This window comes from Rana temporaria, chromosome 5 (genome assembly GCF_905171775.1).
Source record: "Rana temporaria chromosome 5, aRanTem1.1, whole genome shotgun sequence".
Lineage (NCBI taxonomy): Eukaryota > Metazoa > Chordata > Amphibia > Anura > Ranidae > Rana > Rana temporaria.
Window position 1 is genome coordinate 290,505,282 of NC_053493.1, and position 17,648 is coordinate 290,522,929.

At 43.4% G+C, this 17,648-nt stretch overlaps 1 protein-coding gene across 1 annotated transcript in view; it reads right to left on the reverse strand.

Moving 5' to 3' along the window:
* The window catches only part of RAB31 (RAB31, member RAS oncogene family), a 53,559-nt gene extending 39,345 nt beyond the window's left edge, over positions 1 to 14,214 (reverse strand). Inside the window, exon 1 of the mRNA XM_040353961.1 lies at positions 13,990 to 14,214. Coding sequence (XP_040209895.1) covers positions 13,990 to 14,025 — 36 coding nt within the window. The 5' untranslated portion in view covers positions 14,026 to 14,214. The remainder of the gene's footprint in view (positions 1 to 13,989) is intronic.
* Between the last annotated feature and the right edge of the window lie 3,434 nt (positions 14,215 to 17,648).

Sequence of the window (17,648 nt, forward strand, 5' to 3'; positions counted from 1 at the left end):
CACTGAGGGAGTATTGCAGATGCTATAGCGTTAAAAATAACGCCTGCAATCCGCCCTCAAACAGCTGCACCATTGTCTCCTGTGTGGGATTTCACACTGGAGCGTTGCGCTAGCAGGACGGTAAAAAAAGTCCTGCTAGCCGTATCTTTGGAGCGGTGAAGGAGCGGTGTGTTTACCGCTCCTTCACCGCTGCTGCCCATTGAAATCAATGGGACAGTGCGGCTATACCGCAGCAGCGCATTGCGGGCAGTTTTAACCCTTTCTCGGCCACTAAAACCGCCCTGCTAGCGTCGGCGGTAAACATATCAGCGTTTTACCGCTGACGCTATGAGCGGCTCAGTGTGAAAGGACTCTAAGGCTGACCATACCCTATAAATCTTATTATACAACATACAATCACCTTTAGAGCTACCATCAACTATGTAGTGCAGGAGTCTGTCTGATATTATACTATTTGAATATATAGATTAGATAGGTCTTTACATAGTCTTGGTGAATCTAAAGAAGATTTTTATAATTAGCTTGTATAGTGTATGGCCAGCTTAAGAGTAACAAAGAGTCTGCAAATGCTGATCTTTTAAACCAAAATAACATCTATATAAGACCAAATTCTTTATACTTCTAACATGCCTACTGTACATGTTAGAAGTATAAAGAATTTGGTCTTATAGATGTTATTTGGGTGAACCTCCACTTTAAAGAAGTTTGGACTATAAAATAAACATACATACTCACCTCCATGCTGCAGCATCGGTCTGATGCTGTCCCCCGCTGGCTATAAGCTCGAGAAGTGAGTTATCTCACAACAGCCAATCATTTTGGTTCTCGGTCTTCTCGAAGCTGAGAGTGGTTGAGGGCCGGGATTACTACGCCCAAGTGGGGACCCAGAGAAAACACTCACTGGTGCCCCCAGAGGCTGTCTGACACTGTCATTTACCTCAAGATTGGCATTAAGGCCCGGTTCACACTGATGCGAGTTCATAACATTCTAAATTCTCATGACATTGATAAAGTCATTGGGCCAGATCCACGTAGCGGATCGTAATTTTAGGCAGGCGTAGCATATCGTAGTAACGCTACGCCGCCGCAGCTTTGAGAGGCAAGTGCTGTATTCACAAAGCACTTGCCTCTAAAGTTACGGCGGCGTAGCGTAAGTCTGCCGGCATAGGGGCGCGGAATTCAAATGATAAAGATGTGAGCCTGTTTTATGTTAATTTGACTTAACCCCACGTAATTGACATTTTTTTTGAACGGCGCATGCGCCGTCCGTGGGGGTATCCCAGTGCGCATGCTCCAAATTAACCCGCAGCATGCCAATGCTTTCGACGTGAACGTAATTCTACGCAAAGCCCTATTCGCAAACTTTTTACGCAAACGACGTACACAACGGAAAATTTGACGCTGGCCCGACGTTCATACTTATAATTGCGTACGCCTCATAAAGCAGGGGTAACTATACGCCGAAAAAAGTCTTGCGGAAACAACGTAAAAAAAAATGCGCCGGCCGGACGTTTGTTAGTGGATCGCCGTATCTAGCTAATTTGCATACTCGACGCGGAAATCGACGGAAGCGCCACTCAGCGGCCAGCGTAAATATGCACCTTAGATCTGACGGCGTACTAAGACGTAGGCCAGTTGGATCCAGCCCAGCTTCAGGCGTATCTTGTTTTGAGGATACAAAACAAAGATACGCCGGAGCAAACTAGAAGTTACGCGGCGTATCAATAGATACACCAGCGTAAACGCTTCGTGGATCTGGCCCATTGTTTTCAATGACAGTCGTTCACATACATGCGTTGCGATTCCTCTACGAATGCGATGCGATAAAAAAAGGGTCTTGTGTGAGTTTACAGCGTTGCGTTGCGAATTTAGTCTCCATAGACATCAATGTAAATCGTTCTGGAATCGAATTGATGGTTCACATTCCACCACACTGCTCACCACAAAAAAAAGGAAATACACAGGAAGTCAACACCTTTTTTTTTTTTTTACATTATGATATGATATCCAACTCCTGAAATTTGTGGTAAATTTGCAGTAAATTTGCATATCACACAGGACAAAAAACAGAACAAATTCACAGTGCAGCAGTGTGAACCGAGCCTTAAGTGCTAATAAAGTCATATTTTTTTAATTCAAATAACAAACATGTTATACTTACCTGCTCCGTGCAGTGATGGCCCCGATCCCCCTCTTTTGGGGTCCCTGACGGCGATCTTGGCTCCTCTTCCTTTTAGGACTACCATAGCCAGTCGTTGGCTATAGGGAGATTCGTTGTCCACGTGCTCCCGACCTGTGTGTCTATGGAGCCGCGCACCATAGACTTACACAGCAAGACATGCACATCCCTGATCTCTTCTCCCCTCTCTTCCCCTTCACACAGGGGAAGGAGGGCACAGAGAAACTAATTTATTTTTTTACCCTAATGCAAACAATGCATTAAGGTAAAAAATGTTTTTAACACACTTAAAAGTGATGCTTCTCCAGCGGAACATAATTAACTCGTAATCCATGGTCCAACTCATGCACTCTTTACATTGTTCATTACGAAAACAGTTCATTATTACACTTCATAACTCTTCTCTAATTTTGGTTGTGCAGCATTCCTGAGCCGGTCCTGCTAAGTTTCTACTGGACTCCACCAGCCCAATAACCTGTCACCTCGCTTCCAGTGACATTGATTCATATATTACACTTGAATACTAGGAAGTTGAACTCTTGTACATATCCTGTGCTTGTTCTTCTCCTGAGGCCTCACTTCATCTTCCGTGACTTCCAGACTGAGTGCCTAGGATGCGGTGATGTCGGACCCAGTATTGGGGTTCCAATAGCTAAGGAAAAAGCCTAAGTACACAAGCGCCTTCACTTCCATCACCTATGCCAAGCCACACCACTTTCCGACTGCATTTCCACTCAACACTAGTACTGTAGTCATCAGCAACGGCAACAAAGCCTCCTCTAAATAGCTTCACTGCATTTTGAACATCTGTACTGCATCTTCTCTAAATCATCTTGTCCCATAATAAGCCCTGTTCTTGTGATATGCCATACATGCATGCACCCCTTTAAGAATGTCCTCAAATAACTTCAGACAAGGCCAAGTTGAACAACAATAAATGTTTTTTTTCCTGAAATGAGCAGTTCAACAAAGATGTCTTCAGTACACATTCCTGTACATCATCTTCTAAGTGCATCTTAGTTAGCCCACTGGTGCCCCTGATTGCCCAATGAGGTAGTCATACCTTTAAAAGGTGAAAAAGTCAAGCATGAGTCCATACCCCTGAAACCCCAGGTGGGCTCCCACAAGGGGTGGTCAAGTGCAAAGTAATGGCTTGCATCCATAGCAGCATGTCATTTGCTTGGGAAGACCTGGGACCCAACCTCTGGGCGTCTTGCAAACTAGGGTGCCCCGGAGAGGTGGTTCCCTCCCTTTTTATGTGTTTGCCACAGCAGAGAGTGGTAGTTACCCAAAAAGCCCAGAAAAACCTGACCAGCAGTGTTAACCCTTATGTCCCAAGGTGTACCATCTCAGCAGGGCAAGCACACCTAAACAGTGCAATATTCTAGAACACAAATCTCTAACCATAGACTTCAACTGAAAAACTGTAGAACATTTTGATAAAACATAAACACTTCACATCCACCTGCTTACAATGTTCTCTGCTCTACCCCTCCAAAACTCACTGGGATGCCAGCCTGGGGAGGAGGCGGGGGAAGCTGGCTCCAGCTCTCAGTGGTGCAGGTGACAACAGGCTTTAGCTCGCTGTCTGCTGATTCTGGACCACAGGAGAGCAAAAGTAAGTGCACTTCTGTGACCCACATAAGAAGTATGTCCAAAAAAGCTTTGGCCATACTGCTCTTTTAAATCAAAATTATTTGTGTGAATATTAATTCTGGGTCAGTGACTTAAAGGAGAGTAGTACTTACAGAATTCGAACTGAGTAGTGGCAGCCTCCCTGTTTCCCTAAGGCAGTGTTTCTCAATTCCAGTCCTCAGGCCCCCCCAACAGGTCAGGTTTTCAGGATTTCCATTATTTTGCACAGGTGATTTGATCAGTTTCACTGCCTTAGTAATCACCACAGCCTTTTCATCTGAGGGAAATCCTGAAAACCTGACCTGTTGGGGGGGCCTGAGGACTGGAATTAAGAAACACTGCCCTAAGGCAAGGTCTTTTTAATAGAGCACCTTACTGATATAAATATGGAGACTACCATTATGGACCTGCCTCTGAAAATGCTAGTTGCCTGATTGTCATCACATTCCAAATACCAAGTTGCACACTGATGGTGGAACATGTAGTAAAGTTCGCCCCACAGATCGCCCCACTATTACATGTTTCACCTTTACAGGCTTAATTGTAGAGTATGTGCCGACTGAACAAACTTTACTATGCGTGGCATCACTAGAGTGCGATATGATGTTTGGAAGTGATGGCAGGATGGAGTGGAAATGGGCTTCCTGTAGTCTGCTTCTGGTATATCTGAGACAAAGACTGAGGAGGGTCGAATGGGGTTTTGAGCAGTAAATCTGCCTGGCTGTCATGTCTGGAAACACTTACAATAATCTGCATACTTGTTAGGTTAGTAACTGAGAAAGTACCAAAGCCATTGGATCGGCATGACAGTCAAGGAACTCATTGTTTCAGAAAGAGAGTAGTACATGTTTTATTTCATTTACAAACGAAAATGCACACCATTTACTAGGCTTTTTTTTTTTTGAGTCAAACAGTTAAAGTTTAAGGTTGTTGAAATTAAGATGTTGGATCAAAAGGAACATGGAATGTATTTAACAAACTAAATAACTTAATGTAAAGTGAAATAAAACAGCCAATCAGATCGGAGACTGCAAGATGGTGTAATTCTGTCTGACTTATTGCCAGCATAGTCATATTACCATATGGACATAATCAAATTAATTTACACATCAGAATGCCAGCACTCACATATCTCCAAGAACCATACCCTTCTAGGTCAAATTAGCGATATCCTGACTTGCAATGGTACATTTTATCTACCTGTTGGAGTGTAAATGTGGACAACAGTATGAGGGCTGTACAAAAACAACCCTAGCTAAATGTGTGGAAGAACATGTACTGTATGTAAGAAATATTACCAATGGGAAAAAAAACATGGTGTAACCCCATCATTTTAAATGCTTCCATAACCGGGACCCTAGCTCACTGAAATGTTGGCTATACAGAAAGTAATAGCAAAATGGAGAGGAGGTGACCCTATCATTTGTTTAGATCAGAAACTAGGATAATGGATCCATCGTCTAGAGACCTTGGCCCCTAAAGTCCTGAATATACTGTACAGGAGATTTAAATATAATTTTTTAATAATGGCTGGTTTGGACCAACATGCCACTCGTTTTAACCTAAGTAAAGTTTAAAATGTGACAAAGCCTATTATATTATAGGGGAGCTGAGAATTTGAGAGGAGATTTTTACCCATACATAAGTAAGTGGCATTTTAGCTTGCTATCTAACCTGATGTTTTTCATCAGTTAGTAACCTGCTTGCATGAAATCGATTTGTTCTAACCCTGCTTGTTGGGCTATCCACCATCTACAGTACTTCATGTCTCTAAATACACTACTATTGTGTAATACCGCATGCCGCTGACTGCTACACATATTTCATTGCTGATCGTGTTTTATTGCCAACCAGAACCTGTCTTTGACTTCTGTCATTTATTATAACATAACTGGTGTAATGTCTTGCCATTTTGCCACTCTCAATGTTCCCTGTTCAGACCATAGATTACTAGACATATACAGGCCTTTGTTGCTCCATTCTTCCACAGTGTACTTAATAGTCAATACGTACAGGCTGTGGGCTTTTGGAGATTAACTGAATTTACTTATTAGAGCTTTTATTATGGCCCACAGGTAATTGGTGGCATATACTAATACCACAGGTTTCAAGACTTGTTGTCTATTGCATTAGGATTTCATGGTGCCCAAATCTAAGAGTGTATATTCAAGCGTAAGGTTATGTTTTAAAGCTCATCTCCAGATACAAGTAGTCATCCTTCCCAACCGCTCTTCTCTGATCAATATTCACTTAAAAAAATGTTTTACTCAAAGCAGTTCACTGGTATGTGACCCTATGTAGCAACTTCTCTGTAAGATGAGAAAGGCATTCCACCACTACAATTCAGGTCCACCACTGGTTATGTTGCAATACCTCACCATAACATCAACACAATATTGAAGCCTTTGGTTCTGAGTGAGGACCCTGCCAATGGACAACCAATAGAAAGTGTCCACACCACTTGAAAAAGGACCCTCCCACTCTTTAGTGCAGAAGTAAGAATATTTGAGAGTGTCTCGTAGTCACAAATTAAGGGCAGAAATTGTGACATTAGGCTGGGTTCACACTGATATGACACTACTGTTGTACGACTGTCATCCTACTTTGCCCTGCTACATCTGTCCTACATCGGTTCTACTTCTGTCCAACTTCCATCTGACTTGAATGAACAAGTTAAGATTTTGTTCTGAGTTTGAGATAGTACGACTTGTCTTTTGACCAATCAAAACAATCCCAGAGTGACATAATTTCCTTTTACTGCTGCTGTAATCACCATGTCAGATGTCACAAGTTGGATGGTTAGGACAAGGATCCTACTTTGATCCGACTTCAATGATATTCAATGGGCTAAAGTAGCACCAAAGCCTGACCAAAGTAGTGCAGGGAGCATTTTCAAAGTCTTATCAGTTAAGAAGGCTCTCATAGGGAAGTGTTGCTTTTCACATTTCATGCGACATGAGCTCCCAAAGTCGGAGCATTTCGCGTACCAGTGTGATCACAGTCTAAGTTTTATTTAGGGGGTTAACTAGAGCAAGGTGCTTAAAGTTTAGTTGGTGGAGAGAGGGAGGGGATGATTAAGCTAGAGGTCAGCTTTAAAAGGTAAATGTGTTGAAGAAATACAGTGGCTACCATTGCTGACCTCCTTATAAAACTGCCAGGTACTTGTCTATCTCTGGCTCCATTATTTCCTGACTCGCTGACCTGGAGCAAGTATGCAGATCAGGAAAGCCACATAATATCCAGAGCTTCTAGCTAATGCACACAGTGAAATTAAAATGCTCATATCTATGCTGGATCTTAAAGCCAGAAGTTTGCAGAAACATGCAGCATAAAAAAATGCATGTGATGGTGCGTAAACTACGTTAGACACGCATACGTCTGAACAGCATTTCTAAGCATATAATTCTTCTTCCACTCTTCCAACTTCACTAGAAAACATTTACAGTTATGCTCATAAGTTTACATACCCTGGCCGAATTTATGATTTCTTGGCCATTTTTCAGAGAATATGAATGATAACACAAAAAACTTTTCTTTCACTCATGGTTAGTGTTTGGCTGAAGCCATTTATTATCAATCAACAGTGTTCACTGTTTTTAAATCACAATGACAACAGAAACTACCCAAATTACCCTGATAAAAAGTTTACATACCCTGGTGATTTTTGCCTGATAACATGCACACAAGTTGACACAGAGGGGTTTGAATGGCTATTAAAGGTAACCATCCTCACCTGTGATCTGTTTGTTTGTAATTAGTGTGTGTGTATAAAAGGTCAATGAGTTTCTGGACTCCTGACAGACCCTTGCATCTTTCATCCAGTGAGGTTTCTGGATTCTGAGTCATGGGAAAAGCAAACGAATTGTCAAAGGATCTGCGGGAAAAGATACTTAAACTGTATAAAACAGGAAAGGGATATAAAAAGATATCCAAGGAATTATGAATGTCAGTCAGCAATGTTCAAGCTCTAATATCAGTGGCGGTTCGTCCATAGAGGGCGCTGGAGCGCCGCCCCCTCTGGCTCTCACCGCCACTGAGTGAAATAACATAGATTCATGCATTGCACGAATCTATGTTATTTTCGCCGCTGCCGCTGTTATTCAGATGGTCGGCGCTCAATGTCCGGCCATCTGAATAACGCCAGCTGGTTGGCTGTAGGGAAATGTCTATCAAAGCCAACGGCTCTGATAGGCTTTCCCAATACAGCCGGAAGCTTATTCTCGGAGCGCACAGACTGTACGCCCCTTGAATAAGATGACAGGCGTCTCAGCCAATCACATTGGCCGGTTCTGGCTACCTGTAACCTGATTGGCTGAGACGCCTGTCAGTCATCGAGGGCGGGAGAAGACATCGTGGGACGTGGATGCCTGACTCCAGTAAAGGTAAGTGCCGGGCAGGGGGGGGGAAACGCAATTTACAGGGCACAGTGGGGACAATTTTCACAGCGGCGACCATTAAAGGGCACAGTGGCTGCGTTTAATGGCATGGCACAGTGGTGACAATGGATGGCACAGTGGCTGCGTTTAATGGCATGGCACAGTGGTGACAATGGATGGCACAGTGGTGACAATGGATGGCACAGTGGCTGCGTTTAATGGCATGGCACAGTGGTGACAATGTATGGCACAGGGGCTGCGTTTAATGGCATGGCACAGTGGTGACAATGTATGGCACAGTGGCTGCGTTTAATGACATGGCACAGTGGTGACAATGGATGGCACAGTGACTGCGTTTAATGGCATGGCACAGTGGTGACAATGTATGGCACAGTGGCTGCGTTTAATGGCATGGCACAGTGGTGACAATGTATGGCACAGTGGTGACAATGGATGGCACAGTGGTGACAATGGATGGCACAGTGGCTGCGTTTAATGGCATGGCACAGTGGTGACAATGTATGGCACAGTGGCTGCGTTTAATGGCATGGCACAGTGGTGACAATGGATGGCACAGTGACTGCGTTTAATGGCATGGCACAGTGGTGCGAATTGATGGCACAGTGGTGCGAATTGATGGCACAGTGACTGCATTTGATGGCATGGCACAGTGACTGCGTTTAATGGCATGGCACAGTGGTGCGAATTGATGGCACAGTGGCTGCATTTGATGGCATGTAACAGTGGCTGCGTTTGGGCACAGTGAGACTGCAATTTTTTTTTTCCTTTGCGCCCCCCCAAAAATTTTGAGCACCAGCCGCCACTGCAAGAAGTGGAAAATTAGGGCTTCTGTTGAAACCAAACCAGGTAGACCAACTAAAATTTCAGCCACAACTGCCAGGAAAATTGTTCAGGTAAAACCCACAGATAACCTCAGGTGAAATGCAGGTCTCTCTGAAAACATGTGGTGTGGCTCTTTCAAGATGCACAATAAGGAGGCACTTGAAGACAGATGGGTTGCATGGTTGAGTTGCCAGGAGAAAGCCATTAATCACTTAAGGACCGCTGCACGACGATATATGTCAGCAGAACGGCACGGCTGGGCACATGGGCGTATATATACGTCCCCTTTAAGAGCCCAGCCGTGGATCGCGAGTGCGCCGCCGCCTTCGCGGTCGCGACCCGGTCCCAAGCTCTGTGACCTCGCCCGCGGACCCGATCGCCGCGGGTGTCCCGCGATCGGGTCACCGGAGCTGAAGAACGGGGAGAGGTGAGTGTAAACAAACCTTCCCCGTTCTTCTCTGTGGCAATGTCAGTGATCGTCTGTTCCCTGATATAGGGAACGACGATCACTGACGTCACACATCCAGCCCCGCCCCCCTACAGTTAGAAACACTCATGAGGTCACACTGAACCCCTACAGCGCCCCCTAGTGGTTAACCCCTTCACTGCAATTGGCATTTTCACAGTAATCAGTGCATTTTTATAGCACTTTTCGCTGTGAAAATGCCAATGGTGCCAAAAATGTGTCAAAAGTGTCCGATGTGTCCGCCATAATGTCGCAGTCATGAAAAAAATCGCTGATCGCCGCCATTATTAGTAAAAAAAAAAATATTAATAAAAATGCCATAAAACTATTCCCTATCTTGTAAACGCTATAAATTTTGCGCAAACCAATCGATAAACGCTTTTTGCGATTTTCTTTACCAAAAATAGGTAGAAGAATACGTATCGGCCTAAACTGAGGATTTTTTTTTTTTTTTTTTATATATTTTCTGGGGATATTTATTATAGCAAAAAGCTCTATTTTTGTTTATAGCGCAAAAAATAAAAACCGCAGAGGTGATCAAATACCACCAAAAGAAAGCTCTATTTGTGGGGAAAAAAGGCAACCAATTTTGTTTGGGAGCCACGTCGCACGACCGCGCAATTGTCAGTTAAAGCGACGCAGTGCCGAATCGCAAAAAGGGGCAAGGTCCTTAACCTGCATATTGGTCCGGGTCTTAAGTGGTTAATACGCAAATGCAATAAAGTATCCCACTTATAATACGCCAAACAGCACAGAGACAAGCCTCAAACCTTCTGGCACAAAGTCATTTAGAGTGATGAGACCAAAATGTTGCTTTTTGGCCAAAACCATAAATGCTACATTTGGAGAGGAGTCAACAAGGCCTATGATGAAAGGTACAGAGGTGGATGATGTTTTGGGGATGTGTGAGCTACAAATGCACAGGAAATTTGGTCAAAATTGATGGCAAGTTGAATGCAGTAGTTTAACAAAAAATACTGGAGGAACATTTGCATTCATCAGCCAGGAAGCTGTGCATGGGATGTACTTGGACATTCCAACATGACAATGATCCAAAACACAAGGCCAAGGCGACCTGTCATTGGCTACAGCAGAATAAAGTGAAGGTTCTGGAGTGGCCATCTCAGTCTCCTGACTCAAATATCATTAAACCACTCTGGGGAGATCTCAATCGTGCAGTTCATGCAAAACAGCCCACGAATTTACAGGAACTGGAGGCTTTTTGCCATAAGGAATGGGCAGCTTTACCATCTGTGAAGATAAAGAGCCTCATCCACAAATACCAAAAAAGACTTCAAGCTGTCATTGATGTTAAAGGGGGGCAATACACAGTATTAAGAATTAGGGTATGTAAACTTTTGATCAGGGTCATTTGGGTAGTTTCTGCTGTCATTATGATTTAAAAAGTGTAAACACAGTTGATTGATAATAAATGGCTTCAACCAAACACTAACCATGCGTGAAAGAAAAGTGTTTGTGTTATCATTCATATTCTCTGAAAAATGGGCAAGAAATCATAAATTCTGCCATGGTATGTAAACTTATGAGCACAACTGTATATGCAGTTATACGCATATACAGGTGTATAAGTGTCAATTATGCCAAAAAACACTTATCTCTAACGCAAGATTTTGATTTGGGTTCTAGATTGGCAATAATAGAGCTGAGTTCAGGTTCATAAAATGAAAATGCTGTATGGATCTGAAAGTTGCGTCTTTTTGCGCCCACATGCCTTTAGCCTTTTGCAGTCCCCCTCTACATCAGAGCTTTGAGAGGACGAGAGAGAAGCAGAAGCCAGCCAGGTTTGCTGCAGTGCAAGCAGAATGCTGATTGGAGGACAAAGCAGACAGACAGAAAAATTAGCTCACTGGCATGTTACTTTTCTTAAATTCTCCAGACACAGGGTATGAGTGGGGAGGAGGCTGTAAGTGAAGTTGAAACCTCAGCAAAGAAAGATCAGATCCACTTTTGTACTAGATGGAGCTGTGCTGTGTGGTAGCTGTGTAAATCTCAAGCCTTGTACACACAACCGGTTTTCCCGTCGGGAAAACTTCCATGAGAGCTTTTGGCCAGGAAAACCGGTCATGTGTATGCTCCATCGCAGTTTTCCCAGACTTTTTAAAACTAATTTTACAACGTATATTTTTTTCCAATCATTTAAAAGGCTAAACATTGTCATAGATTTTGTTAAAGCTGAACTCCAGGCAAACATTAAGAGCCCATTCACACCTAGGCGTTTTGTCGCCTGTAGCGCGACGCTCACAGAGGGACCAAAATACATGAAAGTCTATGGGGATGGTTCACATCTGAACGCTGATGCGCCTGACGCCCATCGCCTGTAGCCAAAAAAAGTTCCGGACCCTTTTTTGTCACGCGTATCGGGCGGTTTGGGCGTATTTGAGCGTTTCCATTTCCCATAGAAAGTAATGGAAACGCTCGATTCAAGCGACTTGCGCGACAACGGGCATTTGCTACGGGCGTTTCGTCGCTTTAATCAATAGAACTTGTCGCCCATGCAGAAGATTAAAAAAATCTACCAACATAGCAACAAGTGATGAAAAGATGATAATTTTTCCTATTGGCTAAAATAAAAAACGACGAAGTACAAAAACGTCGGACGACGCTGTATGCAAACGCGCAAATAAGCATGAATACGCGCGACAAAACGCCGGAAAAAAACGCCGAAAAAAACGCCGAACGACCGACGCTCAGGTGTGAATGCAGCCTTAAATACACAGATGAAATAATTATTTTGATTCATCTAATCCTGAAGCAGTGGTGTATTTAGGTTTTGTGCTGCCCAAGGCCTGACTAAACTCGTGCACCCCCTAATTTAAATATTACCCACCCCTTCCTGTCAAGGCCACACCCATTTCTATTTAAGACCCGCCCTGAAATTTTTGCGTGTGGACACTAGTTATTAGGGCCTAAGGGGAGATTTGATTCCCTTAATTTGCATAGATTTCCTCTCATTTCCTGTTTGGCTATGGGGCAGGAAGTGAAGGGAAATCTCTGCAATGGGACAGGGATGGTAAAAAATAAAATGACAGGGGCTATAACCCTCCCTTACTCTATCCAAAATGGAACGAAAAAGTGTTATAGTTCTACTTCAAGCACAAATTTCTGGGATAATTTTATGCAGAGGACTAAGAAGATATAACCATGCCAATAGTGCAGCAGAAAACATATAGCACAGTAAGGAAGGTTTGTGGTCCAGGAAGATAGGACAGTCAAAATTAGAAGCAGCTTGCCTTACACTAACAGTGTAGTGCAAGCCGGCGAGGACGCTTTTCGTGCTGCCCCCCTGCAAAGTGCTGCCCTAGGCCTGGGCCTTGTTGGCCTAGGCCAGGATACAGCGTTGTACTGAAGCCTCGTACACACGTACGGGTTTCACGGCGGTTTTTAACCTGGCAGTTTTCCTATGGGAAACACTGCAATGGAGCATACACACATTCGGGATTCCCGACCAAAGCTCTCATGGCAGTTTTCCTGTTGGGAAACCCGGTCGTGTGTAGGGGGAAAAAGTTACTGAGCAGGTTCTCGGTTTTCCCCTCGCGATTCCCGTGTGTACGAGGCTTCAGGATTGGATGAATCAAAATAATGATTTCATCTGTGTATTTAAATGTTTATGTAAAAAACAGTGTAGCGCTGGAAATCAAAATAAATCAATAATCGTAAAAAATGAAAAAAACGTGACATTCAAGAAAACAATGAGAATCTTAGGATATATGCAAATAACATATAATATATTCAAATGGTGAGTGGTCAGTGAAAACAATGAGTCCAATGAATCAGCAGATGAAAATCCAGAAAGGAAAGTTAAAAATTCAAAATATTTAAATGTTTGCCTGGAGTTTAGCTTTAACAACATCTATGTTTAGTCTTTTAAATGATGGGAATAAAAATATACGTTGTAAAATTAGTTTTAAAAAGTCAGTACCCATTATCTACTATATATGCTTGCAGCTTGTGACTATAAAAAAAGTATTTTTGTACTTGCTAAAGCTAAGAGGTTTTCAGCATATAAAATGTTTAAAAAAAAATGAACAATACCCTGGCACTGAGAATAATAATAGAAGAGTAAAAGGAAAACTGTATGCAGTTGCCAACACATGCATGCCTCAATAACATCTGCCAAAATCAAAGTTTGTGGTTACATGTTGTACGGAACAATAAAAAAAGACAAAAGCAAGATGGAAGTTTTTGCTGTAAGGCCACTGTTTAAGTAACGCATCACTGTTGTCTCTTTTGTGCAATACCTTTCCTCTCTTTTATCCTCTGAGATGCAGTTCTGCACTGTGTATTACTGGCAGAAGAATGGATAAACATATGGGCCAAGTAAGTACAGCTGCCAGTGACTTGAATTTATAATCAGCGCTTGATACAGAATCAGCAAGCCAATGTCCTTCTTCGGTTAGAAACTTTGTTCCTTCTCACACCATCATCCCACCCGTATCCTTCTCTTAAAACTGATTTTAAACAACACTCACCCCCAGGAGGCAAACTTTCAGCTCTCGGATAGCCATCCTTTAAAGGAATTCTTGTTTCCTATACCACATCATCAGGAGAACAGCGCTTCAGCACACAGACATCTCCCAAGCTGCTCTTCTATGCTCATGTGGATTGCATGCAAATAATTTCCTGACTTAACAAAAAGAGAGAGGGAGAGAGAAAGAGAGAGAGAGAGGAGGTTTTAATTCCTACAAAACAAACGGAAACCAGTCTGGGCTATTTATGGGCAGTCCTGTCACATGGCCTACATACGGCTACTCATTTGCTGCTTTCGTAATCCCCCAAAAATGCTGCACATTATACAAAAAAATACTTTAGGGGCACGCAATGACTGAGAAGAATACCTTATGTGTCCAGGAGGTGCTGTATTAACTGTTAGGTCACTTTTTTATTTTTATTTTCCAGTACATAAACCATAACAGCTAGGATGAGCTACAGTGGAAAGTGATTGTAATCCAGGAATAAGGGTGGAGAAGAATTCACTGCTACAGTATTATCTCTGGAAAACTTTGCACATTCAAGACCTTCTGGTATAGGACACTAACAGAAATGATATACTAAGCCATTTACTACAAAGATTTGCTTACTTCTAGCAATTTATGACACTGCTAAACCTCTTGTGCCCCAATTTTTTCATACACAGGGCTTTTTTTTCAACAAGAACGCTGGGGAACACAGTTCCAGCACCTCCAGCACTGAATGTATATGTAGCAACCTGGTGCTTAGGCAGGGTTGCTCATAAATGTACCTTCCAGGTATAGCTGCCTTGGCTAATTGTTGAGAATCAATTGATTTCACTCTAAGTCTGTAATTGCTGCACTTTTCTCTTCTGCCGCTATGTGGCCGGGTAGTTTGTGGCATTAGATACGAGAAGCGCAATGCAAGGTCAGATTATGGGTATATGGGCATCTCAGCCAATGGGCAGGGGTTTTCTTGAATCCCTTGGCCTGCTGGGTAGGGTGATCAGACATCCCCGGTTTCAGGGGACAGTCCCCGGATTGAGGACACTGTCCCTGGACCAAGTCTGTCCCCGGTTTTGTCCCCAGATTGGATTTGAACAGGGGCTGGGGCAATTTCAAAGACCGTCAGTGCAAAATAAAAATAAAAAAATACATCTGAATTGCACACCTCCACTCCACCGCTCCTACTAGCTTAGGGGGTTTATTTTTTTCCATTATCTGTGCCCCTTTATGATGATTATGTGCTGGTCGGAGCAGAAGGAATATTTTTTCAGTTTCCGGTGCATGCCCATTGAGGTCCGCTCGCATGTTCTTCTGCCTTGGCTCAAGTCCCGGTCAGCCACCGGCCTTTTTATCTCCTTGCCTTCCCTGGCGGAGGTATCTTCCTCCGCACCCCACACAGTAGTAGCTGGGGGGCCCAAAGAGTGAGACTTGACAGGCTGTGAGGCGGGCCACAACAGGCAGAGAGTCGCTGCCACCATTACTAGTAAAAAAAATATATATATGTCCCCGGATTTCATTTTAAAAATCTGGTCACCTTACTGCTGGGAGAACCTATATATTTGGGTGGAGTCAGGTGATGGGGGTTCTGTGCCACCTGGACAGTTTTCTGGGTGGACGTGTGTTATATTGCCCGGGCTGCTAGGCCAGAGTTTGGGCCTATCCCAGGCACATCTGGCTGCTAGGCTGTCTGAGGGCCTATCCAGAAGAAAGACAGCAGCGCAGGGTTGAGATTGCGGCTTGCAGTCCAACCAGAAGTGACGGTTCTGCCATCCGGAGAACCTGTCGTGGTCGGAGGTAGAGGGGAAGCTGTCACCGCTAAAGGACCATCCACCTTATTACAGGGACCACAGTGATTAGCTGAAGCAAATACCAGAGCAGTATTCTCACTTGGAGAGAAGCTTTGTGTGTCAAGCCAGGGACCGAGCAGGCCAGTGGGGTGAAGCTTGAGAAGTATCTTGAGTGCCAAGCTAGGGACCCAGCAGCGAGGTGGGGGCGATGCTTGAGGAAGATACTACTTTGAAGATTGGAGGAGATCGAAGGGATTCAGTGGCAATGAATCAACTAGTCTAGTGAGAGAGACTGGGAGCTCAGTGGGCTGAATAATTACAAGAAGTGATTGTAGTGGAAGTGAAGGAACTCTTTGTGTTAGGAACTGTTAAAGACTGTTGCCATAGGAGACAGCAAAAAAATCTCCTTTGCATTCAAGAAGTGTCTGGCGCCCAATCAATCTACTTTGCATTACCCCCACTATCCCATACAACCCATCATATACAGAAGGATGTCAGCTATCTCAAGCCTTGGAGGTTCTCATTAGTTTGAAAGAGGCCTGGGACCTTGCTACATATATAATGACAAGGAGTGCTGGGGTATGCTGAAGGGCTATTCCTGCTGGCTGCTGGGGGATCTATTGTCACTGGAGGGTATCTATCGCGGATGATGTCACGCTTATACACATCATATGTGTAATTTTTATCGTTGTATATTTATGCAATTTTATAAACATTTTAAGGGGATTTAATATTCATGGTGATATGTGGGTCAGATAATGGCAGGTTTTCTCCCTTCTCCTGTCATCTAGTCCCACCACCTGTTTGTATATATTTTTTGTCCTCTTTTTTTTTTTTATTTAACCACTAGAGTACCGGGCCATCGTCAAATGACGGCTCCACGGTGACTCTGAATATTCAACAGGACGTCAATTGATGTCCTGTATTCCTGCGGCCACTGGGGGGCGCGCGCGCCCGGCGCGTCCCCGAGATGCCGATGCGCATGCCTGGCGGTCGCGATGTCCGCCAGGTACCCGCGATCGGTAACGACAGAGCAGGGACGTGGAGCTCTGTGTGTAAACACAGAGCTCCACGTCCTGTCAGGGAGAGAGGAGACCGATCTGTGTCCCTTGTACATAGGGACACAGCATCAGTCACCTCCCCCAGTCACCCCCCTTCCCCCACAGTTAGAACACAATACAGGTATACATATTAGCCCCTCCCTCACCCCCTAGTGTTAACCCCTTGAATGCCAGTCACATTTATACAGTAATTAGTGCATATTTATCGCATTAATCGCTGTATAAATGTGAATGGCGCCAAAAACGTGTCAAAAGTGTCCGATGTGTTCGCCGCAATGTCACGGTGACAGTAAAAAAATCGCAAATCGCCGCCAATACTAGTAAAAAAAATTATAAAATAAAAATGCCATAAATCTATCAGCTATTTTGTAAACGCTATAACTTTTGCGCAAACCAATCAATATATGATCATTGCGATTTTTTTTACCAAAAATATGTAGAAGAATACGTATCGGCCTAAACTGAGGAAAAAAAACTTTTTTTAAAAAAAAATTGTGATATTTATTAAATAAAAAAGTAAAAAATAGTGTTTTTTTTTTAAATTGTCACTCTTCTTTTGTTTATAGCGCAACAAATAAAAACCGCAGAGGTGATCAAATACCACCAAAAGAAAGCTCTATTTGTGGGAACAAAATGATAAAAAAATTGTTTGGGTACAGTGTAGCACGACCACGCAATTGTCATTCAAAGTGCGACAGTGCTGAAAGCTGAAAATTGGCATGGGCAGGAAGGGGCGTAAGTGCCCGGTATGGAAGTGGTTAAATATAGGTTGGTTGATTCCCATTTAGTCAGTGACCAGTTGGTATTATCTCTGACCTTTATTTTT